This window comes from Corvus moneduloides, chromosome 7, assembly GCF_009650955.1.
Source record: "Corvus moneduloides isolate bCorMon1 chromosome 7, bCorMon1.pri, whole genome shotgun sequence".
Taxonomy (NCBI): Eukaryota; Metazoa; Chordata; class Aves; order Passeriformes; family Corvidae; genus Corvus; species Corvus moneduloides.
In genome coordinates this window covers 17,214,840-17,240,950 of record NC_045482.1, presented here as the reverse complement: position 1 = coordinate 17,240,950, position 26,111 = coordinate 17,214,840, and the positions used below count along the sequence as shown (strand labels likewise).

At 51.4% G+C, this 26,111-nt stretch overlaps 3 protein-coding genes across 3 annotated transcripts; all 3 read left to right on the top strand.

Annotated features, from left to right (window-relative positions):
• The first annotated feature begins 7,827 nt into the window (after positions 1-7,827).
• Positions 7,828-10,012, top strand: HOXD13 (homeobox D13). The gene is made up of 2 exons (XM_032115160.1): positions 7,828-8,533; positions 9,328-10,012. The coding sequence occupies exons 1-2, from the start codon at positions 7,828-7,830 to the stop codon at positions 9,576-9,578; spliced, it is 957 nt and encodes a 318-aa protein (XP_031971051.1). The 3' UTR covers positions 9,579-10,012.
• A 5,050-nt stretch (positions 10,013-15,062) lies between these two features.
• On the top strand, positions 15,063-16,717 carry HOXD12 (homeobox D12). The gene is made up of 2 exons (XM_032115415.1): positions 15,063-15,699; positions 15,974-16,717. Exons 1-2 carry the CDS (start codon positions 15,138-15,140, stop codon positions 16,210-16,212), a joined length of 801 nt encoding a protein of 266 aa, XP_031971306.1. The 5' UTR covers positions 15,063-15,137; the 3' UTR covers positions 16,213-16,717.
• Positions 16,718-22,337: 5,620 nt separating this feature from the next.
• Positions 22,338-23,896, top strand: HOXD11 (homeobox D11). Its single transcript, XM_032115201.1, has 2 exons — positions 22,338-23,022; positions 23,596-23,896. Exons 1-2 carry the CDS (start codon positions 22,416-22,418, stop codon positions 23,829-23,831), a joined length of 843 nt encoding a protein of 280 aa, XP_031971092.1. The 5' UTR covers positions 22,338-22,415; the 3' UTR covers positions 23,832-23,896.
• The last annotated feature ends 2,215 nt before the right edge of the window (positions 23,897-26,111 follow it).

Genomic DNA, 26,111 nt, shown 5'->3' with positions numbered 1-26,111 from the left:
AATGTCAAAGTTGCAGGGCTGGTCCTGTACTAATGATGAGCTGCAGCAGGGGCTAATTCACATTCAGCCCGGCAAGTGTCTCTAAATATTATTATCTGTTTTTGAGGGAGGTGTAAAAATTGTGGGATGCCAAAGCGAGGGAATGACTGGTCAAAATGACCCATACATCCTTTCTAGCCCGAAATGTCATTCATCAAAAAGTGGTGCTCGTCATTAAGGTACGAATGACGCTGTTCGAATAATCATTTATTGTAACAGGTTTATAAGCAAATAAATACAAGCTCCTGTCAGTGGATAATGAAGGCGGCTTCAGAGCAGACAAATATATCCAGGTGGAAAGAAAGAAAGACAAGAAGTGAGGAGTAAAGCTTCTGTCCTTAGCTTGATCAGATCCTGCTTGAATTGCTCTGGGGTTTGGCCTCTGGGGTGGAATTGACAGTCTGATTAATAAAATGAGCTGTGCAACATTTCCCCCTTCATTTAGGTGCATCATTATGCTCTGATTTTTGTTTTGTTGCCTTTTAGGTCCTAATGATGCAGCTTCTTTCTCATTTGTCCTCGGACAGAACTACACGCTAAATATTAGATAATGCTTTTCTTTATTATTATTTCTGAGGCGAATTTTAGATCACAAGGCAAGGAAATACTGGAAGAGGACCAGAGGATTGAGAACCTCCTGCCGCTGATATCTCTTTACTTTTCCCTCCCATTTCCAGACCACATTAGTACTTTTATTTAGGAATTTACAGTGACACCCCCACGCACCCCCTCACACGCACGGACCTTATGCCCAGACTTTATAAGTCTGCTGTACAGATTCAAGTAGTTACCTGGAGATTAAAATATTTGTTATAATCTAGTATATTACAACTCTATTATCTTTCTCTTCGTTGCATCCTTAAATATGATCTCATTTTTACTTTCTATAATCCTGCTTATCGACGAAGCTAGCTCGGGATTTTTCTTCCCTCTGGGAAAATACTGACTGTTGTACGGTATGATAGGGGAAGGAAATAACTGGAGAACATTAAATGCATTCGTGATTTAAAACACTCCGTGGGCGTCCATTTCATTCCCCCGGCAGGTTTCGCTCCAGCCCTCTGCTTCTTTCCTCCCCACCACCAATAAAACGTACGCATTTGAAAATTTTAAAATAATCATAGAATTAAATGATGGATGGGGGGTTATTGCCCGCAGGCTCCGACCTATCAGAAACATCACCTTAACACCCTCTCTCCAAAGTTACCTGTGGCTCAGTTAGCTCATCCCTCCGCTCTTTGCCGGGTGCCGCGGGGCGAAGCGTCGCCGCGCTGCAGGAGACACGGGCTGCCGCGCTCGGCAGACGTGACAGTCGGAAAGTCTCCCTTCAGCGGTAACTTTGCTAGTAATAATGACGCTGATGGCAACCATTTAAACGAAGATAAATCCTTTGTCGTTAGCATCTCTGGAGTGCGCTTCGATAGCTGCCCAACCTTTTTTCTCGCCGCGATTTTTTTTCACCCACATCATCTAGTGTTTAGACCCTGGGAATATGAGTTTCATCTCCCGGAGAAACACCCGAATGTTTCCTGTAATTAAACGCGGGTTTATTTCTTTTTTTTTTTTTCGTGAGGAGAGCTATTCCTGCTAATCTTGGTCACACGCATCTCCTATGTTCTTGTGCTCTTGCGCATTATTCATAGTTCGAAAATGGGATACTTGTCAGATTTTTTTTCAATAACGTGTCAAAGTCTCCCTAAACATTCCACCAAATATTTAAGAAACATTCTAGACATTGTTTGCAAAATCCAGCCTTCTATGGATGACAGTTTTATGTCAGCCCTTTGAAATGTGAATTTAGACTGCAGTGTGGTGTCCTGCGTTTTACAGTCTCCAAACCAGATGAGTAAATGTCAACTTTTCCTTGCCCGCCGGCGCGGCGGAGGAGCGGACCGGTGCGGAGGGGAGAGGAGCGGTGCGCAGGCCGCTGGGCCGCAGACGGCACCCGACGGGGTCCCCGGCAGGGCTGGGAGCTGAGGCTTCGGGCGCGCTCCCGGAGGGGCGAAGCATGTCCCCGGGGTGTCCCCGCGGAGCGCGGCCGAGCAGACGCCCTGCCGGCGGCAGCTGGCACCGCCCCGCCCCTCCCCGCCCGGGGACGCGGCCCCGCCGCGGTCCCGCAGCCCTCGCTCCCCGCCGTGCCTGGCTCCGCAGCAGGCGGCGGCCCGGCCGCCGGTCCCGGCGGGGCGGAGGGGGAGCGGAAGCCTGCGGCCGGGTTTATTGCTGTCGTTTGGCGCCCTCGTCTGTTTTCTTACACGCTGTAACGCGACGAGCATCTTTCTCCCTGCTCCCTCGCAAACCGCAGCCGAGATACCACATCTCGGAGGCAATCGTATGTGCACACCACCAGAACAGGCACAGCTTTAGACTCAAAAAATGTTACTGCACCACTAAAAGGGAGAAAACGGGTTTTATGTTATTTGGAGCGGATGGAAAAGACTATGTGAAAAGCCTCAATGTGAGAAAAATAAGTTACACTCAAGTGCGGCTATGAATGATCTTTACTAGGGTTATATTTTGCACCTTTTAAATAATACTGATACCTTAGGTTATGTACAGAGTATCTTAAAATACAGCTAGAGTCATATGCAAGGGTTATAAAATGTTATACAAGATGTTAATCTTCCACTAGGTAGAGGTGAGGTTACAAAACCGTTCCCTGCAATGCAGTTAATCAGTTCACCCCAAACCATTAGCTGCCTAATAAACTAGTTGTCTGTTGTTTATATTCCCGGAAAACTAGAGTTTTTTACTGCACTGATATTTATCTCTTAGGTTGGTTTTTTTGTGTGCGTGTGTTGTCAGGAGGGTTTGTATTTTGGGGTGGTTGTTTTGTTTAGCTGTGGTTTTTTTATTGTTGCTTTTCTTTTGTGGTGTTCCAGTGGGGGCTTTTTTAGTTGTTTGGGTTTTTTTTTTTTCCCAAATGGAATAGCATAGTCTACAAAATCTTTCTGAATATGTTTGTAGTTGTTCAAAACCAACAGCAAAGCCTGAAGAGCCACGGACATTGAAGTGACATTAGTGGGCAAAGAGGGAGGAAGTTACAGAGACCGCTGAGAAACTGCCGAAATATGTGTGCTTTTGTTAGACTCTGTTTACTCAGTTGTTCTTGTAAGTTTAAATAGCTGTTTAGGCCTTTGGCCAGATTTTTACCTTGAAAGTTATTGCTGGAGGCATCAAAGACTATTTCAGTACTCATTTATTAAATCTTACCCGGGGAAAGGGGGTCACGTAGCTTAATTGAAATGAAGTTCGTATTAAATGAAACAAACATCTTGTGCAGCTTTTCACCAGTCAGAGCGTTCTTGGGAAGACGGGAGGGAATATCTACTTCCTACCCCGCAGCGGGGCAGGCTGCCAGTCGGGCCCCAGGGCCGCTCGCAGCGCTGGCGGAGACAGCCGCCTTAGCTCAGGGTGTCCGGGACGCGGCCCGCGGGGTGGGAGAAGGCGGCGGTGCGGTGCGGCGGTCGGGGGCGGTGCGGGGGCGCGGGGAGCCGGTCCCGGCGGGGGCCGCTCCGGGGGACCCGCGGCGCGGGGGCCGCGCTCGGCCCGGGCAGTGCCGGCGGCAGGCTCGGCGGCGCCACCTGGCGGCGCTTCGGCGGCACTGCCCGCCCTGCCCGTCCCGCCCCGCTCATCCCACCCTGCCCGTCCCGCCCTGCCCGTCCCGCCCTGCTCATCCCACCCTGCCCATCCCACCCTGCCCGTCCCGCCCTGCCCGTCCCTCCCTGCCCGTCCCACCCTGCCCATCCCACCCTGCCCATCCCGCCCTGCCCGTCCCTCCCTGCCCGTCCTGTCCTGCCCATCCCACCCTGCCCGTCCTGTCCTGCCCGTCCCGCCCTGCCCGTCCTGTCCTGCCCGTCCCTCCCTGCCCGTCCTGTCCTGCCCGTCCTGTCCTGCCCATCCCACCCTGCCCGTCCTGTCCTGCCCGTCCCGCCCTGCCCGTCCCACCTGTCCTACCCGCCGGCCCTGCCCGCAGGCTCCACCTGACCTGCCCGACCTGCCCGTCGGCCCTGCCCACGGGTGCTGCCCTCCTTGCTCACCTGTCCTGCCCTCAGGTGCTGCCACCCTGTCGTCCAGCCCTGCCCGCCGGCTCTGCCCGTCGCCCCCCCGCCAGCCGGAGGCCATCTGGCGGGGCAGCTCCGCGCCCGCGGAGCGACTGTCCTGCATGTCTGAGCAGGCAGCACGCTCCTGCTCAGCCCCGACTCTCCCCTCCGCCTCAGGCTGCCATATAAGCATAGGACCAGTCTTGGGGCGTGTTCAGTCCATATTGTCTGTTAAATGTCACTCGCGAGTGAAGGACACGAGCACAGCGTGTACCCGAGTCCCGCGGGCCCTGCACACCGTCCCTCCCCGCACTGCCCAGACAGACATCCACGGGACCCTACGCGAGCTTCATAGTTACATGATGTCTTCTGAGGCTGCCTTTGCACACAGACGGGGTTTAACGCAAACGATAAAGGCCACATCCGGTCGCCAAGGAACTCGGCCGAAGGTTCAGTTTAGGTTGCAACTGCGGCAGGCTGCCGAGCTGGTCCAAGGTCAGGGTCCCGAGGTCCCCGCGCTGCTTCAGAGCGGAGGTGGCAGTCAGAGATCGGCCAGCACCAGCCCGTGACCCGAGAGCTCAAGTTCAACGCCCGCAGTGCTCAGCCGCCCGTGGCCGCTGCGCCCAGGCCACGCGGGGAGCCCGAGAAAACTTCCTCCGGCTCGAAACGGATTATTTAAGGTTGAAGTAACTAAAGACATGAGAAGCTGTGGCACAGATCTGGAGGGGAAAATAGTTTAACGATTCTCCACGTGTTGCTGTTAAATCTTTTCGTTATCATAACTGGCTATTTTTTTAAAGGCATAGGGGAAAATGAAAGTTCTTCTGTTCTGTTTAGCTATTAAAAGCCCATACAAGTTCAAAGGTAACAACGGAACACAGTGGACACAGAGTAAGGTTTGGGAGACGTATAAATCGAGTGGTTTTGTTTGCGTTCTCTGTTTGTCCTGGACAATATTTTTTTTCCTACAGCAAACACTAGCATGAGAAGCAACTTCCTATAGACACGATTACCATCGGCAAATTCTGGCGAGGGAGGAGATAAAAAGTCGGAGGGGGGGGGGGGGGTCCTGTAAGAGACGGATACTAAGCAGATGCTAAAATCCTGTGCTAAAAGTTTGAGTGGAATCCTAACTGTGTTAAATCATGGTAAATGCACTTGACTAAATGAGATAATTTCAGGATTGTAAAAATAATAAAAGAAAAAAAAACACAACCTTTTCTTCTGGGGAGGCACAAACACGCCTGCAGCGGTGCTTTCTAGCTCATGTATTCTGCGGATTCCCGTGCAATGTGTCAACGGAAAATGCGACGTGACTCCGCGGGGCGCTGGCCACCCGCGGAAGCGCTGCCCAGGGAAGACAAGGACGGCCTCGCAGGCAGAGACGCCCGGCCAGAACGGCAGCTCCTCCTGCCCTGCCCGACAAGGAACTGAGCCTCGATGGGAACTGTTCTCCCTGGGCAAAGGAAGCGCCGGGCTGCTCGAGGCCTCCGCACGGTGCCCCGCACGGCCCCCGGGTTCGGGGGTGTGGGACGCATCCTGCCCCTTGTAAACTGGGTGGGTGCTCTCAGAGAACCGACCTTTGCTCATGAGATCATTTATTCCTGTGCATAATATCCTGCCGTGCAAGGCAATGCTGTTTTCTACACCCTTCACAAAGCAGCTCATTATAGAATTGAAGTTGTTGCTCATAAACCCGCCCAAAGAGTTTTTGGTGAACCGAGGGGCTCTCGCTGGAGCAGAGGTCTCGGCAGGGCTGAAGACCTCAAAGGGAGTCGCTGCGGCTGCACCGTGGTTTACTTTGATGCAATCGACCTCAAAAAGCTCCGAAACCCTGCGCTTTAGGTGTTCCTTACTTTCGCGTCCTTTTTGGAAAGGTCCTGACATGAGAGAAATTTTCACTGCATTTATTGAAAGAGGAAACACAACAGGACGTGGGAGTACACATAGAAAGATGTCCAGAGAAATAAAGTCCTTCGTTTCTCTGGACTTCTTTTTATAGCAACGTTTTCGCTAGGAAGTTGCTTTCAGGGACATAAAAGGGTGAGAAAATTGTTCTTCTACAAAACTTCCTTCTAATTACGGAGTGTTTTATGTCCTGAGAGTAAACACGGATTCGGCTTATAACCGAGAGAAACGTATTCACGCCTGGCTCACTTTTTAGCTGATTATGAAAGATTAATAGCAATTAAGCGGTCAGAGCTAATAAACGTGAACTCGTCTATGCCATCCGGTTGTTGCCGTAATTATGGGCACTCGTTTGTCATTCCAAACCCCGCTTCCAGATACTGCCGATGATTATTAGACCTACAAAGTAGGGCTGCGGGTCGGGCGGCTGCTGCGGGACCTATCCCGCGACAGCCCAGCGATCCGGGGGCCCCCGCCACCACCTGCCCGGGCTGCTCAGCAAGGACACCCCCAGAGCCCCGAAATGGTGTCAGCCCAGAGTTTCTCCTCCATGGCGGCTGCCTCTCTTCTCTCATGCGCCTGAGCCTCCGTAGGGACAGTAAACAGAGCCCCAGCTGTACGGTTTTCAGCGGCGTGGAGTTTCCTTGCCCTTCCCTGCGAAGCTGACACTTTTCCCAGCACCTTCTTGCCCTCCGCACCCAAGAGAGAGCTAAGTGTGCAATACACAACTGCGGAGCGACTGGAGTCAGTCCAGAGGGGTAGGGGTTGGGATTGTGGTTGAGGTTGCGGTTGGGGCTGTGGCTGGAGTTGGGAGTCGTCTTCGGAGCTTTCTCCACTTCCAGTACTTCGCGCTCCTTCATTTCCATCCCAACTCAGTGCGAGAGTCGAGAGACACGACAGAAGGATTGGCCACCGTCTTGGGAAGTCACCACGAGAACAGCCGTCAGCGTAAGCAAACTCTGTGTTTTAACTAGGCTGCCTTACCACGACACGAACTGACACTGCACGGGGAGAAAAAGCCACATCTAATGAGTGCCAGGTTTACCATCTTGCGCTGCACACAGACCCGGTGCCTTTTCCTAGCCGGTAGCAATATCGGGGGGTTTGGGGGGGTGGGGGGGGGGCAATGGGGGACTAAAGGGAGGGTTCTCCCCGGGACCGAGAGTTCAGTGAAGCCAGGGGGGACCCCTTTTCCCGTGTAACAAAGCCCTTCTACTCTATATATCGCCGGGAAGAAGGGAGGTGGGGAGGATGGAATACAAAGACTGTGTTGGGGTTTCCCCCTTCTTGCAGACGCAACAATGAGCTGGAGAAGGTCTCGCTGTGGATCCGGTGAGACCCCTGTCCGTGGCTGTAAAAAGGGCCCCTGCCCGCGGCCTCAAAAGGTCCAGTGGTACTCGGCTGGCCTTTTTGAAGCTGCGGGCAGGAGGAAGGGGGGGGATGAAAGCAACGGGGGCCCAGGTTGGTCCGGAGGGGCATCACCGCCGCTCGTCAGCCCAATCTCCCCCCGCTCCAGCGCCGGGGCCGTGGCGGGGCGGGAGCGCGGCCACGGGGCGGGGGTGGGAGTAGAGGGTGGGGGAGCCGTCGGTGCGGACCGGGGGGCTGCGAGGCGAAAGGGGCAGTGCGGGCAGCGGGAGGGTCACATGTTCCGACAGCAGCCTATGAGCAGCCCCCCGGGCTGAGGCAAACTAATCTGGGGCCGGCCGCCCCCACCCCGGTCCCCCCTCCCAACCTGGACTTCGTTTTTATAAACGTACCGCCAGGATCCAACCTGTTGGAGGCAAATAACCATCCGCATCATGCCCGGCCGGGGACCGAGCCGCCGCCGCCGCCGCCCGCGATGTGCAAGGCCATGAGCAAAGCAGCGAGCTGGGAGATGGACGGACTGCGCGGCGACAGCAGCGGCGGCGGCGGCGGCGGAGGCGGCGGCGGAGCCCCCGGGCAGTGCCGTAATTTTCTCTCCTCGCCCGTTTTCGGGGCGGCGCACACGGGCCGAGCGGCCGCCGCCGCCGCCGCTGCCGCCGCCGCCTCGGGTTTTGCCTACGCCGGCGGAGGGGAGCGCTCGGGGGCGGCTGCGAGGCCCGACGCCCAGACCAAGGACTGCCCGGGCTCAACCACGCCGGCTGCCGCCCCCGCGCTGGGCTATGGGTATCACTTTGGCAATGGATACTATAGCTGCAGGATGTCCCACGGGGTTGGGATACAGCAAAACGCCCTGAAGTCTCCCCCCCATGCCTCCATTGGCGGCTTTCCCGTGGAAAAGTACATGGACGTCTCCAGCTTGACCAGCACGAGTGTCCCCGCCAATGAAGTCTCCTCCAGGGCAAAGGAAGTGTCCTTCTACCAGGGCTATACAACCCCCTACCAGCACGTTCCTGGGTACATAGACATGGTCTCAACGTTTGGCTCTGGGGAACCGAGACACGAAACATACATATCAATGGAGGGCTATCAGTCTTGGACTCTGGCTAATGGCTGGAATAGTCAGGTTTACTGTGCCAAAGATCAGACACAGAGCTCACACTTCTGGAAATCGTCCTTTCCAGGTACGAGAGGGGGAGAAATGGTCTGAGCAGAACTCTCCCGCGCCTTCTCCGCCTTCCCGTCCCCTCCCCCGCCCCCCGGGCTGCAGGGGCGGCCTGCCGACCTGGACAAGCTGCACAGACACGCATAGAGCAGGGTGGGGGCGGTGGATTTTCTCTTTTTCTCACTCCCCCCTCGGCCGCCCACCCCCGAGAAAATCCTCACCCTCAGCTTTCCATACCCGCGGGACTGACCCCAGAACCTCCGCGCCACCAGCGCCAGGGCACCGGACGCCCGACCCGCGAGCGCCGGGGCGGCCTCGGGCTCCTTCTCCCGCTGCTTCCCTCGGTGGCAGGGTTTGTAGTCGCGTTTGAAGTTTGCAGGACGGTGCTCGAAGGCTTGCTCTCCTCTGCCTCTCCGGCTGGCGACTGATGCGGCGGCCCCAGAGCACTTAAGAGACTGCGAGTAGTGAGGGCACAGAGGCACAAACCACATGCAAACAAACCCGGGAAACTCTCACCAACGCGATTTCTGTGTGTGCGCTGCCAGCACTGACCCGCTCTCAGCCCCCCAGCCAATGCCCCCGCCGCCCTGAATGCTCGGTTAGCGATGCATGCCTGAAAAGTGATGACAGTCCATCAAAGTTTTGGTGGTGCTTTACTAGAGTGCAAATAATGTGGCAGTGTAAATAATAATAAACTGTAAACAACCCGGCATTATTTATTTGCCCATGAAAACCAGTGCCCAACAAGTATCGGTTAAGCTTTAAACGCCTGTAATAAAATTCTAATTTTTCACATAATGTCTTTTACAATAGGGGACGTTGCACTAAACCAGCCCGATATGTGTGTCTACCGGCGTGGGAGAAAGAAGCGAGTGCCGTATACAAAACTGCAGCTTAAAGAACTCGAGAATGAATATGCCATTAACAAGTTCATTAACAAGGACAAGAGGCGAAGGATATCCGCAGCCACAAACCTGTCTGAGAGACAAGTTACCATTTGGTTTCAGAACAGAAGGGTGAAGGATAAGAAAATAGTCTCCAAACTGAAAGACAACGTATCCTGATACATTAGTTGTGGACAGCGATGAAAATATAAACTCAATTTACAACCAGCTGAAGACTTTTGGAAAGACTTGAAAATATATTTAATTTTTTTTTTGGTCCTTCCAGTGGTGGCGAAATTTCGGGAATTTTTTTCCGTGAAAGTCAGCGTTCTTCTCTCAGTGTAAGGGAGTGTTGACAAGCCTTGAACTGAATTATAGTTTCTTCATTTTGAAAATAATAATAACATTAATATTAATTATATTTTCTGTTCTTCCCTCTAGGCCAGTATAAACGAATTTAAATATGTTGAACGGTAACAGTTATAACTTTTTTTTAATGCTTAATTCTTCGGGGGGGGGGTGGTATTCTGTGCTTTTTTTTCTCTGAGCAATAGCCAGTGCCAAAAAGTGTCAGTTTTGATTTGGTATCGTAAACTTCAAAACACGCCGAGTGAAAAAAAAAGAAAATCAATCGGAAATGCAAGAAAGCCGGAATACGGACCCGTGGCAGCACCCGGCTTCTGCCAAACCTGCCTAGTCCATTGGGACCCGGAGAGAATTGAGTGGAGGGTTACTGGCTGCAGCAGAATTTTTCATTGCTTTTTCGAGGGAGGGAGAACCTCTCTGAGCTCTTGAGGGGCGCAGAGTCGCAGGCATGTCCCATCGCGCTTCCCGCTGCTGCAGGTTTGGGGTTGAGGTTGGGTTTGTGGGGTTTTTCCGCCGCAGTTTCGTTTTCAGTGCAAGGAGTCCATACTGCCGGGTTGAAAAGGGAGACCCGGTTGAAAAAGGGAAGAGGTTGTGTCCCGGGCGGGCGCTGCCGGACGGGGGCTGCGATGCTGAGCGCTCCGCGGAGGCGCAGATCGCGGCGCCTCGGGGCAGCGCTTTCAGCATGACGGACTGCCCATCTCGCCCTGCAGCCAGAGGAGAGGCTGCCCCTACAGAGGTGTGTATGGACCTGCACAGACCTGGCGGAAAATGTCCTCTCTACCCTGCTTGTCTGGACCAGCGCAAGACTCTTCTCCTTCCTCCCACCCAAAAAAAGTCCTTGTTGGACCAGCGAAGTTCATTATTAGCTTTTAATTTACAAAACTAAACGGGTGTTAATGACAGAAGCAATAAATAAGGAAATTCAAAAGATGCCATAATTTATACGGGCCGAAGGCTAAGATTTTGTCGATTTTTTTATTCTTTTAAACCTAGTGTGCATGTTATGATATACACAGGGTGATCAGACACGCTAATCAACAACTAGGAGAGAGAAACGGTATCCTCTCTGTTAATGTGCCTCGTCTAATTATTAAAATGTGTTCCAAACTAGTACTATTTATTATAACATACTATTGCTCTAAACACTTTGATTATCCTTGTATGTGGTAAGACATACGATAAGCCTATTTCTCCATAAACCATTTTTTAAAAATTTGTCTTGAGGTCCGCTTTTACTCTGTGTTGGAAATACAATCTGGACTTCCAAACTGTTAATGATGTTGCAAATCTTTTTCCGAACGTCTTTAATAAAACGATTTCTTTTCGCTATACATAAAAAGAGAGAAAGAAATTCGCTTTCTTTTGCCGCAAGGGGTTTCACGGGCTCCAGGTTTGCCTGGGATCCTATCGGGGACACTTACAGGACGCCGTTCCTGGGAAGTGAGAGGTAGATACAATGAGACGCGCATCAAAGGATGAAGAAGAGTATCCGAGAGTGCCTGGTCGATAGGAAAGGGGTTTTGGGAGAAAGAAATGTTGCCGGCGAGGAATACAGGGCGTGGGAAGCAGGCGAAAGGCTGTCTCTCCTTCTTCCTCCGAGCCCTGCTCTGCCTGCCCGGTGTCTGGCGGCCGAGGGCGGCCCGCCGCCCCTTTGTTCTCCATTTCCAAAACGTCCCGGCACTTGCCGCTTCCCCGGCGGCCGGGCGGCTGGGCCGGAGAGATGCCCCTCCGTTTTCTCCGCAACCGGCTGGCTCCATCGCGGGGTTATCTTCCGTCTCCTTCGCCCTCTTCCTTCCCTTTTCTACTCCGCTTGCACGCTCATGGCTTTTGTTTTCCCTGAACGGACGAAAAAAGTTCATTTCGGAGCAGTTCAGATTCTATCGCAAAGTGCATTTCTGTTTAATTCTATTATAAAAGAACACTTGTGATGCACATCATTTACGTGCCTGGAACAGCCCTCTCTGCTGATGCAACCTTGTTTTCTCCGAATGTTTTAAATTCTTGTCTTCTCCCCCTTGGCACCCCCACTCATCCACACATACTGCCGTTAATTCTACAGAGGTTTTTCCTCCCACCGAGTCTCCCTGCAGACAGAAGGCCGGGCACTGCCAGAGCTGTTTTGTTTCCCGGCTGCGGAGCCATCGCGGGCTGTTCTCTTCCTCCTTCCAGGCTTAACCTTTGGCTTAGCCGGGCTCCGTGCTTTCAGAAGGCGCAGCTTTGCCGCGGCCAAAGCCGCCTTCCCTGGGCAGAAGGAAACCCGAACTGTCTGGCAAATCGGTACCAGATGGAAAGGAGTCGCCTCGTAGTTTCGTAAGAATGTGCAGAATCATTAAGAAGCCCGCAGCTACAGGCAGGAGGAAAGTGAGGCACACATCTGCCCGTCTACCTACCGGTTCAGATTAAAAGGGTTTTCCAAGCCTGGAGTTGGGGCATTGGTGAGCCTTATTCAAAACCTCCGTGGCCACAGCTTGGACTCTTCCAGGACATCAGTTACACGTGGGCCCGGGGCCGGGCTGCAGCCGCATAGCCCCAGCTGTAGTCGGCCACGGCTGTAGTCCGTGTTTAGAGAAAAGGGTATGATGATTCGCCTGAAATGTAGCGCACGTTATTGCAGATAATTAACATGTACCTCGACAAACTGAATTGCAAATGCACAGTGGCGCAGTGATGCATTTCTTGGCTCCTGTCAGGCAGCGCTATTTCCCAGCCATGTCTGAGGCAATCCTGCCATCTCCTGGACAACCCCTGGCATAGGCAGGAGAAACCATCTCCTCGCTTCAGGCGCTGCGTTTCCGAGTGATAAATGAGCGAGGGAGGCAGTTCGGTCGCACGCAGAGCACCCTACGTCTGTAAACTGGAAGAATATGCCAGTGAAATTACAGCCTGTGGTCAGCTCTGATGTCCAGGCCTATCCGGATGCCTATTCAAAAACCAAGGGGAAAAAAAAAAGAGCGGAAAAGAGGAAAGGAGCGTGTGAAAGCAGGCCTCCGGGTCGCCCTGTTCCTCAGTGGTGATATTTCCTGTACAGACACAGGCGGGGGGACACCCGCGGCATTAACACACCGCCCCCCAAACCAGCAGCCGGCCGTGGCTGGAAAAAGCAGCACAAATCCGTACGAGGCTCTCCCTCCACTCCGCTCCGCTCCCCTCGGCTCCGAGGCCAGCTGCCTCTGGAACAAGATGTTTCTGTAAATGTTTTTCCATGTAGATTTAAACATTTTCCGCAACTGTGAGCGTCTCCAGCTATTCCAGGTTTTGATCTTCTTTTTTTTTTTTTTTTTCTGCATTAATTAGCAATTACAAATGAGTTGAATATTAATTGAAAGCTCTGTTTTCTCTAGCCCCATAAAAGTTAGTTTGAAGTGTCACCTTTCTTTCCGGTAACTGGGAACTCACATCCATTCCTTGTGTTTATTGCAGACAAAAATATAGCCTTTGAACTGAATGTTCCTTTTCTCTTCCAAGAACCGAAAATCAGAGTCAGCTTTTTCATAAAAGGGGATTATGAAAAAAACTTATACCCATCTTCTTAGGGAACACAAAGTCAGAATACAAGCCACCTAATAAGAGGGAGATTCAATTGGTAGACATAACTCAAACAATAAAAATTAAAGGCAGTGGTCAGCAATATCCTCCAGCGGTGCTTGTGTGGTCCTGTGTGGTCTAGGAGAGAGCAATCATTTAAAGATTTTTTTTTCCAAGGCAATGAAATTACTGCAGAATTTCCCTCCATTTCCCATTAAACAGAAAGATGAATTTGATTAGGAGAATGTCAAGAAGGGCAGCGTCTCTGATCTCGCCTTAGAAATAAAACCAAGATTAAAAGTGTGATTAAGAGGATAATAACAGGGAAAATTAACCCTACATGCTAACTAGGTTCAAATTTTTAACCGAGGTAATGAAAGTGGCAAAGTCCGGGCATTAAGGCTTCGCTTGACGCCGGACTCGCACACGCTAGGGGAGATCTTCTTGGGAAAGAGGCCGAGGACAGAAACGCCCGGTGCGGGTGGCCGATCGGCTTCCAGAGTGTCCCGCGGGTTTGTGGGGCGGCGGGGCAGGGAGCGGCCGGGAGCGCGGAGCCGATGGGTACTCCACTCCTTCCCGAGCCTTCCAGCTCCTTGCCAGTGTCTTTGGGTGCAGCATACGGGGTCTTGCATCTTCTCGGTGGGAAGAACACTGTCTCGCGATCCTCACGGTTTGGGAAAGGACATGAGCAATCTCCTGAGAGGATGCTCTCAGATATGATTTTAATTACTCTGGGGCAATGGGGAAATGAGAGAGATAACGGAATAAATGGGCTCTTGTTTGATCAGTCAAAAATGTAAAAATATGTGTAACTCCCCAAAATAACACAGTAATAAAGCAGTAAGGGATAATTTTCTTCTCATGAGAGAAAAATCCCTCACACACAGCCTGGAACATAGCAGCGGACGACCCAGCTGAGGCTGACTGTCTCCTCTGCCCGCCGTTGCATTCACACCCTCTCTGCTGAAGACCAGACCTTGGCATTTTCTTTCTTGAAGCCTTTCGATTTTATTTATTTATTATTTGTTTCATCTCAGAGGGTTGCTCAAGTAATTCCGTGTTGTTGCTGTTGTTATTCTCTGTTGATGTTTGTTTGACTGTATTTTAAAGACAAAACAGACTCCGAGTTTTAGAAGCATTGCTCGCCTAGAAGCGCTTCCAAGTGAAGATGAAAGGCAAAAGGGGTAAAAAGGGCAGACGTACGGACCTAAGAGAATACTCGTCATTTGTGTGCCAGAATGACTATCCCGGTAATATCCGATCGATTAAGACTTTATTTGCACGCATATGCAGATGCATATCATGCATTTAGGGGCAGAAGTAGATACGTGTGCCCTAAACATTCACATCTCATAGACATCACAAGTTATTTCCAGTCCTCGGTGCTCACTCTTACCGTGGGTATCGTTCTGGCCAGGAGGGTGCTGCCAGCCGGCGGGTACTGCCAGCCGGGGGACACCGCCGGCACGGGGGCTGCACCCGGGGCTGCCCTGTCCTCTCGGCAAATGTTTGTTTTCCTCTCATCTCCCCGCTGGCGCCGCAGCTCTGCCAACCCGCCCCGGCCACTTTTATAGAACCGGAGACCATGGTTTCCCCTCCCCCTTGCGAGCTCGATATTTTCATATTTCAAGTGTTATCATAAGACTTTTAAAATGTGGGGGTGAAGAGAAAGAAAAAAAAAGAGGGGGGGAAGGGGGGGCTCTGTGGCTCGGTCGCTGGAGGCGGTGCTGAAATTACCGGCTTTGAAGAACCTGTCTGCAAAGTTTCGTCCAATCGTTTCAGGCTTTCCGCTTATTCCCTGTTGTAACTAAATACCGCTGTAAGAACAGCTGAAGTCCTTTGTTGGAAATGTGTGATCGCAGTCTCTACAGATCTGGCTACGTTGGTTCTCTCTTGAATTTGCAATCTCCAGATTCCTTTTATTTTCCTAATTTGCGGGCTAATGGCAGTCAATTGGCGGCTCTGCCCACCATTTCCTACCCCCGGAGCTCGATCCCCTGGACTTGCTCAAGTTCGTGCGCAGCCCAGCCGCAGAGCCACGCGTTCGGCGGCGCGGCGCAGCCTTACCTCCCCGGCTCCGTTCCAATCAACATCAGCTCCAACGGCAACAAGGAGTGCCTGGAAGACAACAATAAATATTACGCCCACGATGCGAGCTCCAAACAAGAGGAGAGATGCAGGCAGAGGCAATCTTTTGCAAATGAACCAACTGTTACTCACACAGCCAACTTAAAGCCCGTCAAGTATGACCACTCGAGCCTGCAGAGAAGTTTGCATGGCTCGGCTGCTCTTTTTGAAGTGAATTCCTGCAATTCAAGCTTAAAGGAGGACATCAAGAATTCCGTCAACTTGAACCTGACAGTTCAGCCCTCAGCAGTCCAGTCATGCCTCAGACCTTCAGTGCAGGATGGTATGCCTTAAATATCTCCCTTTAGTTAGAAGCGACCTAGCTATACGTTCTTTTTAAGAGATGCCTGTAATTACTTTGTAACCCTCTCTGTAACTCTTTCGGAGCGAAAATCGCTTAAACTGACTCGGAGGTTAGATAGAAATTGTGCTGTCAAATGTGCTTTGCCCAATTTTCTGACCTAATTTAGCTCTGTTATTTTGCGGGGCTTTTTTTCATATTCCTATATTTGCATATCCAGACTTGATCCACTAAATTATCCACGTGTTTGTTGTAGGTTTGCCTTGGTGTCCCACTCAGGGGAGATCAAGAAAGAAACGGAAACCATACACAAAACAACAAATTGCTGAATTGGAAAACGAGTTTCTCCTCAATGAGTTTATTAACCGACAGAAGAGGAAAGAACTATCAAGCAGACTGAATTTAAGCGATCAGCAAGTTAAAATTTGGTTTCAGAACCGGAGGATGAAAAAGAAAAGAGTAGTAATGCGAGAGCAGGCTCTTTCTATGTACTAGAGCAGAGTCCGCCCGTTCCTGCATGAACTTGTGCCCGGAGTGTTCACCCCTAGAGTAGAGCGTACGCGCCAGTGAAACGCGGGGAGCGTGTCTTTTTACCACTCGAAACGCGTAGGATCCCTGCGTAAGTAGGCAACGCTGAGTTCTTAGCCAAGATGAAGAAGACGAGCCGGACCAGCATGGAAACATGTATTATCAGCTTTTTACCTTTCTTTCTCCATTTATATAGATTTTCTCCTGCATCTTACCCTCTCTTTCCCCGGAGAACAAGCGGTGCTAAACTAAGATCGATTTATTTTATCTGTATGTAAACACCATTTTGCAGCAAAATAAAGGAATAACGCCTAGTAAAGACTTCAGCTCTGTGAGTCCCGGCCGCTCCCTTCATCTGCTGCCCTGCACGCCAGGGCAAGCCTGCGGCGCCGGCTTGTTTTGTGGTTTGGAGTAACCTGCTCGAGCAGCGATGGGGAAAGTGGTTAGCAAATAAACCTTTTTCTTCAGTCTTTTTTTTTTCCCCTTTCCACCCTCCCCCCGCCAGCCCCCGGAGCCGCAGATCCGACCGCAGCCCGGCGGAGAGTGCACGTGACAGCCGCGCAAGGCCCGCGCGTAACCTGAGCGCCGGCTCCGCGGTGGCCGCTCGGCTCCGCTCCGCTGGCGGCGGCCCGCCCCGACGGCAGAGCACGGCCGGGAGGCCCCTGTGCGCCCGCCGGTGGGGCCGCCGCCCCCGGGCCGCGGGCAGGGCTGCTCCACGGGCACGGCCGAGAGGTTTCTCTCTCGGGAAAAAGCTCCCCTCTGCCCCTCGCCGTGCGCCAGCCGCCTCCGGGGCAGCGCGGCGTCCCGCGGCGGCGCAGGGGCCCGCGGAGTCGGGCGCCGGGGCCTCCCCAGGTGGCCGGGCCGGGCCTTGCCCTTCCAGCGCTCCTGACTTTGGCCTTGTCCAAGGGCTGCCCCAAACAGGCGAAAGACAGCGGGCGGTGCCGGGGCAGAGGCACAGGCTCGGCGCGGCTGGGGGAGGCTGGGGCCCACGTCTCACCCCGAGGTGCTGCAGGCACAGGAGACGGGACAACACGGAGGTTTTGGTGGGATTGATTGTTTCACCAGTCAGTCCCCATGGCCGTTTCTGCACAGATTTTTGTGAGGGAAAAGTGAGAACCGGTTCGGGGTTTGCCCAGGTATAGACCTCAGAGGATAACCCAACCAGAGGGGCTGGTAGCAGTGTCTGAGCCTTTTGATCATGGTTTTGGGACGAGAATGAAATCGATTTTCCCCGCATCTTGATGAGAGGCTTTCTTTGCCGAGAGCCGCCGGCCTCTGCAGCACCAAAGCAGTCAGACTGGCCAGAGCTCCAGTGCCTGAGGAAACTACACATTGCCCTAGCCTGATACCTCAGCATATAAATTCTAAAAGAAAAATCTCACGGATTTTTAGGTCCGTATTAAAATGCCACCTAAGTCTTCGTTTCTCAACGAAGAGCGTTTCCACGCCTCCCAACGGTAATAATAATTAGGCTGGCAGAGGCTTCCTTCTTTTCTGGAATGTAAAGTAGGCTGAGATATGGTTGTTCGTGGCGTATACAACAAGGCTAAACAACCGCAGGGAACGGCACAAAGCTGCTACCTACTTACACAGGGCTATAGCCTTCCCGAAGGCAATAAACCCATTATTTCATAGTCATATTTGAACTTCGCTCCTACTCACTCCTGTCCTTGCAAGTACTGCTCACGAGGGCACGGTAGTCCAGATGATTTTGGAGATAAATCCCGGATTCCTAGGCGGGCAGAGATGAAGCCATTTTCCCGAAAGCTTTCCAGTGAGCCCCAAAGGTAACGCTCGGGTGGTGTTTCGGGGGGAGAAGGAAAACCAGCCCAAAGCATTTGTCGCCGCTCTTACCGCATTGCCCTATGCAGACAAAACCCTACCTCGCTCATGGCGGGGTGGCTGCTAGTAGGAAAGCGGGGACGAAGCCTCGCCGGGTGACAGCTCCCCGGGGGCAAGGGATGCACACCTAACCATCTAAAGCCACAGGAACCACTCCTTGGTCCCTCCAAATCTTCAATACGTTCATCCTCTGTGCTGGGAGTTGACGCATTGCGGACAATAAGGGTCTCTTCATCCAGTGGCATTGCCTAATTAAAAAAACTAGGAGCAACCCCAATGATGCAAGCCAGGAGAAAAGCAAAAACCAGATAAAGCCCCTTTTCTTACCCTCTCCTGCAGTACTACTCAGACGGCTACAGTCCATGAGAAATGGACCCCTTACAGTGTTCTTCCCTATCCTAGTCTTCCCCAGTACAACCCGTCTCTTTATTACATGGGTGATGTGAAATCCGAAGAGGAACCTCGGGTGAAAATACGTGAAAGGCAATATATTATTTATTAAACGCATCTGATCCACGATGATGGCTTATTGTGAAGCTCCTAGTCTAAATCGCCTACGGAGAGAGAAAAGACAGAGGAGGTAGGATCTAAATTGCAGTTTGCTGAGAAAGTATTTGTATTATATATCTCTGTACGTGTCTGTGTATCTATAGATGCACTTATTTCAGCAGTGCCCGTTGTGTGTAACCGTGTGTGCACACTCAGACGTACGTGTTTGTGGGCTCACACTGCGCACAGACACATCGGCGGTAGAAAATGCTGCATGATTTCATCACGAGTGCCCGTACTACAGGTTTCATCCCTTCCTCTGAAGCAGTGGGCGAGGATGGTGGTTCGGGCGTGGGAGGCACACACACGCGTGGCAGAGCTGCAGACGCGGGGCGCGCCCTGCCTGTGTGGCTCTGCCTGTGCACACCCACCCGAGCTGTCCCCTGGGCACATGTGTGCACAAGCGTGTGCGACACGCCGGGTGGGCGTGCAGGAGATGCACCCGTGTGAGGTGGATGTACTCCACGCCCTTCGACTGGATTATTTCGGGTGTCTTATCAGGTGCCCCTTGTACCGGCTTCGCGGGTGTATGCGGGGCGGGATGGAGCAGCGGGCACCCGCTTGCTGCGCCCACGCCCGCGTCCCTCCGCAGCATGCAGGAGACGGTCCATCCCTTTATTTACTCAAACATCTTTGCATTTCCACGGCAGCCTAAACATGATAAAGCCCTTCCGAGGAGGCTCTCCATTCCTCCTCGTTTGATAAGGCTGCAAACGCAACTCGGCTTGCTGGGAATGGCTCTGGATGCCTTTGTGCTTCCTAAAAGAGCATAAATAATTAAAGTTTGGCAGAGAGGAAAAGCTTTCTTGCAGAACTGTAGTGGCAATAAATGAAATGACTCAGAATCTCTTCTCCAGTCGGTTTTTACGAGAGCTGCCAGACAGTGTCTGTTCACGTTCTCCAGATACTAGGGGCGCCATAACAAAGTTAAGGTCAAGTTAGTGTCTTATCTTGGGTGGCACAAAAATACCGCATCTTCTCCAGCCGGACCGGGTATATTTTTAAGCCCAAATGTTACGCAAGTCGCCTTAATTTCCACGGAGAGCATTTGGAAATGTCTCTTGGACCTGAATACTTGGTGATTCCAGGCAACGATTGCAGATGTTTCAAGACGCCTAACGGTAAAGTATTCGCCTGACTGTGTACACGATTTGCATTTATGTTTCGATGCTGCTTAATCTGCGTAAGGGAAAAAGAAAAAAAAAAAAAAAAGTGGGGGGGGGGGGGGAGGGGGAGTTGTGGTGGTGGTGTTATTGTAATGTTCAGAGCTGGGCTGGGACCGACCCCAGGGTGAAAACGGTCTGGCAGGCGAGGACCCCCAGCTCTGCCTTATTCCAGCGGGGTCTCTGCTGTGATATTGGTCTCACATTCCCCAAATTAGATCGCTTCTTAAAGGACTGTTTTATAAAAGGGCTTTCGTACTTACAAATCGTCGCTATGTCTTTGAACTTGAATTAGTTGAAACCGGCTGGTTCCTGCGCCAAAATTTAATTGATGCTAGGCTTGTTGCATCGAAAAGAAGGTGAAGGATTCTGGCTAAGGCGTAATTAGTTGTTTGAACGGTAAAGAAAATGAAGATCCATAGGTTTCCAGAACCATCTCTCTTGACGAGATAGGCGATCAGAAACCTTGGGGGGGGGGAGCACAATCCAAACGGAGCCCTGCCATGCTTTGCTGCAAGGTCCAGGGTAATTAGTGACACAGGAGCCATTTTAACTGCGCAGACATCATTTTTGGGAGGTTGTTTTTTCTGTTGCAGCAGAATCAAGAGGGCTCGAAAGTCGATTAAGGGAGGGAATCGTGGTTCTGTGCTTTGATTTCTAGTGATAACTAGCAACTTGCGAGAGTCTATCTGCTGGGAGCAATGTGTGGCGTTTGAGGTGTTTTGCGAGTGAGGCACCAAAGCAAAAAAGAAAAGAAAAACTGTACAAAGAAAAGGAAAGAAAGGGGCGGCGGGGGGGGGGAGAGGGGGGTGGGGTGGGGTGGTTAGGAATGAGCTCCATAATATCTGCCTGGCTTTGGTATTTTTTATTTTCGGAAAGGGCAAGCTGGGCTGCAGCATGGAAGCCCCTTGGGTAGCCCTCGACTGCTCTGGGGAGCCAGGGGATGCAGGAGGGGCCGTGGCGGTGGCGGCGGCGGGGCGGGGGGCAGGGTGCGGGGCTCAGCCCGGGCTGCGGGGCTCCCGCCCCCGGAGCCTCTCCGCATCGCGTAGCCGGGGGCGAGCAGGAGGCGCCTGTCGCAGCAGAGCCGAGTCCACAACGGGCACGGCAGCCTCGAGGAGCCGGGGAGCCCGCGGGCCTTCTCCCCTGCTGCCCGGAGCGCTCTGGGGCCGGTTCCCCACCTGCCGGGCTCTCCGCTTGCTATGGGACCTGGAGGCTGCCTTTGTGGAGGTGATGTGGGGCCTGTCGACTTGCCGGAGCCTCCGCCCGGGGATTGCCGGGCTGTCCGGAGGCGTCCGTGCTCGGCGTGGGGAGCTCGCCCAGATTTCGGGTTTATTTCAAGTGACATGTGGTGGAGCTAACCTGGCTATGCTGTACAGTGGCAGAAAAGAGCCATTCCCATAGAGAGCTGGCAAATGTTTCTGGAATGAGGAATTTGGTCGAGCATAGGGCTATTGCTGGCGTGTATTTATTCCCTTCTCTTTTCAGCCTTTGCGGCCCTGTTTATGCTTGCCTATACAAAATCATATTTCAAGGAAAAAAGGAAAATTGGCAAAAATGAGCCCTCGAAGGCAGGGCGGGAGCGGGGCTGGCGGCTGCTGTACGTGTCGCCTGCTCCCAAGTCTTGCTTTTCCCTTCCAATGAAAATGAACATTTTGGTGGGAGTTGGAGGCAGGGGAACAGAGGTCACTTTGTCTGCTGCTCTGCTTCCCAAGGAAACCGTGCTTGGTGGACTTTTCCTGCCATAGCTCTTTGCCTTACAGAGAGCCCAAAAGTATCTCCCTTTCATAAATCCGGCTGCTGAGAGATGTTCTGTTTGCATATTTCTCATTTCAGTTTGACGCCCTGACACAAGTGCGCAGTGTTTGGGCTTATAAGCGAGGGAAAACGAGGTGATCGAAACTCAGGCTTTGAATTTCGTGACCGGTTTTGATGCCAGCTGTGGATTGCAGGAGCCGAGCGGGCAGATCCGGTCGTACACTCGAATGTGTGAATGGGACTTGGCTTTCCTGAGTGAACCATCACCCACCCGCTCATCATCTGCTTGAGCGGAGAGTATCCCTCCCTCTAAGGAGGAAGCGATCACGTTTCCGAGCCGGGGGTGCCGGGTGAGCCCCAAGCCCTCGCTCCGGGGGCTGCCTTCCCCGACGGTGGCAGTGCTCCCCCCTCGCTGCCCGGGGAGGCCGGGCGGAGATGCGGGCGGGGGGCTGCGCGCCGTGGGGCTCCGCTCCGGGCTCCGGCGGTGGGCAGGCGCCTGCCCGGGCGGCGCGGCCCCAGGTGATCCGCCGCACCACCTACGTGTATCTCACATCGCCTGCTGAAAGGATGAGACTTAAAACCGGCTATATTTGTACAAACGGCGTGCTCGCCTCCCCGTGCTGGGAGGGCTCTTTGGAGAGATCTTAGGAGCCTTTCCGAGGGGCTGATATAGATATAAGGACATTTCTACATCGCGTCACGTGACATAATTACCACTAGAATCAATCAAGATGAATTGCACGTCAGCACACGGTGGGGATTTTTTCTTAGTTGATCCTGTCCAAACCCTCTTGTGCAATAGATGGATCTTGTTCAATGCATTGAAGCCTCCTGGTTGCTTGCAATCGCAAAAAGGAAGACATGACTGAGTTTGACGATTGCAGTCACGGCACATCCAATATGTATCTGCCAGGGTGCGCTTATTACGTCTCACCCTCAGATTTCTCGACGAAACCCTCTTTTTTGTCTCAATCGTCATCCTGTCAAATGACTTTTCCTTATTCTTCTAATTTACCTCATGTTCAACCTGTGCGTGAAGTAGCATTCAGGGAATACGGATTAGAGCGCAGCAAATGGCAGTATAGGGGCAGTTATGCTCCTTATTACTCAGCTGAAGAGGTGATGCACAGAGACTTTCTGCAGCCTGCGAACAGAAGGACGGAAATGTTGTTCAAAACGGACCCTGTCTGCGGCCACCACGGACCGTCTCCTGCCGCCTCCAACTTCTACAGCTCGGTGGGGAGGAACGGCATCCTGCCGCAAGGCTTCGACCAGTTTTACGAGACAGCCCCCGGACCCCCGTACCAGCAGCACTCCGAGAGCGAGGGGGACGCGGAGAAGGGCGACTTGAAAGCCCAGAACAGCACTTGCAGTAAAACACCTTCCAGCCAGGAGAAGAAAGTGACACCAGCAAACAGCGCCGATTCCCCTTCTGGTGAGGCTGTTGCAGAGAAGAGCAACAGTTCAGGTAGGTATCAGTAGTAAATTGGGGGCAAGAGTACAAGGCCAACACTTTGTCAAGCCGCATTTTATGTGCAATTTTATAAGCATCCAAAGGATTTTATATATCCTATAAGATTTCCTTTACCGTTGTAAAGCGTGTTTACGATAGGAAACCAATTTAGGTGGGCTTAAGGTATTCTTGGAAGAGGATATTAATTGTTATTAAATTGTTGATTTGTCGGGGGGAGATGGAGAGATTTCACAGGTAGTGCTCAGAGCTGCCTTCGGCTCAGAGCTTAAGATCTTCGTTTGTTTGGGGCGGGGGGTGTGTGTGAGAGGAGTTTGAGAAACTTGGAATTTTTCCAGCCCATTTAAATATCTCCCTGTATTGCTCGAAGAGCTCTCTTTTAAGGAGAAGTTGGGAAATATTAGCTTTTTTTGCTAAGTCACCCGGAGATTATAAGCGTCAGGAATATTTTTTGAAGTGCTAGAGGGCTGCTTTCCAGGCAATGGGATATTATCAAAGTCTCTGATCAAATCCTAGCTGAGCATGTTCGTAGCAACAGCGTAAATCAGATTCTTCTCTCTTGAATTTCAGCAATTCCCCAGAGATCAAGGAAAAAGAGGTGCCCCTATACCAAATATCAGATAAGAGAACTGGAACGGGAATTTTTCTTCAACGTGTACATAAACAAAGAGAAGAGACTGCAGCTGTCCAGAATGCTCAACCTCACTGACCGGCAAGTTAAAATCTGGTTCCAGAATCGAAGGATGAAAGAAAAGAAACTGAACAGAGATCGACTCCAATATTTCACTGGGAATCCCTTGTTTTGAAAAAAAAAAAAAAAAGAAAAAAGAAAAAAAGGGGGGAAAAAGGAAAAAGAAAAAAAAGAAAAAATTTAAAAGTAAAAGAGAGCAAGAGAATAGGAAGAAAGAAGAAAAACAAAGAATATCTCGGTCTCTCTGACCTACCATCTGAATGCAAAAGTTAATTTGTTTACTTGACACATCCACCCTGCGGAACTCAAAGTTTCATTTTCATGTGCAACTCCCCACGCTGAATGGCCACTGGAGATTTCGGGGCTTGGCGGAGCAGATTCCTGATAAGGGGAAACTAGGGTAAATCCAGCTGTCCACTCTCGAGTGTTTTTCGCCAAAGGTGCTTTTTTTCCCTCTCCCACAGTACCAGCAATGGACCTGCAGTGTGTCTGGTAGTTGTTGCTTACAATTCATTGAGTTCGGGGGGGGCTCTGTTGTTGCTTTTGAGCTAGGATAACACTTTCGTCCCTTTAAGTGAATGCGGTTTATTTAAGAGATGGTAAATGTACGCTCGCTATATATAAAATATATATATATATGTTTCTATTGTCATCCAAAAGCATGGGCCACTGTTTTTTTCATGTGAATAAATGGTTTCTAGCAAAGTTAAGGTTATAGCTTCCGTGCACTGTATGGGTTTCCATCTCCAAAGGATCCTAGCATTTTCCGGGCTAGAGCCAAGTTCAGTTAAATAATAACATGAGGAAGCCTAGCCGGGTTATTTAAAACGCATTTTAATTAAGTAATAGTACAGATGCCTAATTCTCCCTTTGTAGGTATGCGTACCTTCCCCGTTCGCTGTGAGACAGAGCCAACATGGCTGTCTGCAGACCATCACTTCTGATGGTGCTACCATTACTATAAACAACGAAAAAGGCTTTTTGTTTAACTGGTCAATCCCCAACGTCAATGACTGTTTACTTGTTAGTGAAGAGCAAGGCAGAAAGACCGAGGGCTCCGAGAGAGTCAGACAAGAGGGAGCTATAAACAATTGGCACTAGTTGGGGAGGAAAAAAAAAAAAAAAAAGGAAGAAAAAAAAAAAAGGAAAAAACCACCCCAAACCAAAACCGCAAAACCACCCCCAACACTTTGGAAGCAGAGGGGTGGTTCTCTTAGATCTGATTGCCGGCCAGGGCGAGCGGAGCGCGGCGCTGGCGGGAGCTAAGCTCAGCCCGCTGCCGAACGCGGCGGGCCCCGCCGGGGGCCGGCACCCGGAGGAGATCCGCTCCTCTCCTCGCCGCTTTATCTTGCGTGACCTGGCTGGGCTGTTTACAAAACCTTGAACTGTCTAGACAACACCATAAAACCCGAGGTTCTAAACAGCTTAATTGGGTTATATTATACACCTTCTGGTGGGTGAAAAAGAGATTTCCGCAATGTGCAATAAAGGCGACGAGTGAGAAAAGAATTTGCCTTTTTTGAATAGGACGAGGTGGCTCTCGCTACGCTCGCAGGCAGGGAAGGCAAAAGTGCCAACTAAGTCAGGAAAAGACCGAGAATTCAAAAAATAGAGAAATAGAAGAGGAGGGAGGCATGACTAAAAAAAATTTTTTTAAAACACTTTAGCAAGAAAAACATAAGTGTATGCCTTTGAACTTCCAAAATGTCAAGGTCATCACCTTTAACCTTTCTGAATAATTAGGCGCCTTAAGGTTCCTCTGTTATTTTCAACCACCACCCACTCTCTCTCTGTCTCACTCTCTCCCTCCCTCCCTCGCCCTCTCTCACACACATGCACAGCCATACACACACTTTTTACCGCATAGCTGGCCATATCAGCAAATGCATCATAATGCAAAGAAAATCCCGGCTGGGTCGAGGTGAGCTCTCGGCGTCTTGCAGTGAGCGTACCCTGCTCCAATCCCTGCCAGCTGGAGCACGGGGGGGTCCTCACTTCCCTCCCTTTCTCTTCCGTGCCTTGGGAATTCGACCCAAATTTTTTTTTCTTTTTTTAGTTCATAAGAAAAAAAAAGGGGGGGGTTTGCTTAGAAGAAAATTTTAAAAATTTGTCGTAATTTAGGAGAAAGACGGTATTTCTATGCAGTTTCCCCACAAAGCCCATTAACTAGAAATGCACAAAGTCGCGGGGAATTCCTCACAGCATTTTGCCTGACCTCATAGCAAAATACTCGCGTGTCTCCCGGTCCTTAATCCACAGGGCGAGAACGACCCGTTTGATTTTCTCTTCCCTGCAGTGCTTTAACACTCTGTCTCAGAGTATTAATACGGCTTCAAATTGCTAAGACACGGCAAAAGCGGGGCACGGAAACCGAAATACCGTAGCACTAATCTTG

Coding starts and splice junctions, on each gene's coding strand:
- HOXD13 (XM_032115160.1), top strand. CDS start 7,828: ATGTGCAAGGCCATGAGCAAAGCAGCGAGCTGGGAGATGGACGGACTG. Junction 8,534..9,327: donor CTGGAAATCGTCCTTTCCAG/GTACGAGAGGGG, acceptor CTTTTACAATAG/GGGACGTTGCACTAAACCAG.
- HOXD12 (XM_032115415.1), top strand. CDS start 15,138: ATGTGTGATCGCAGTCTCTACAGATCTGGCTACGTTGGTTCTCTCTTG. Junction 15,700..15,973: donor CAGACCTTCAGTGCAGGATG/GTATGCCTTAAA, acceptor TGTTTGTTGTAG/GTTTGCCTTGGTGTCCCACT.
- HOXD11 (XM_032115201.1), top strand. CDS start 22,416: ATGACTGAGTTTGACGATTGCAGTCACGGCACATCCAATATGTATCTG. Junction 23,023..23,595: donor AGAGAAGAGCAACAGTTCAG/GTAGGTATCAGT, acceptor CTTGAATTTCAG/CAATTCCCCAGAGATCAAGG.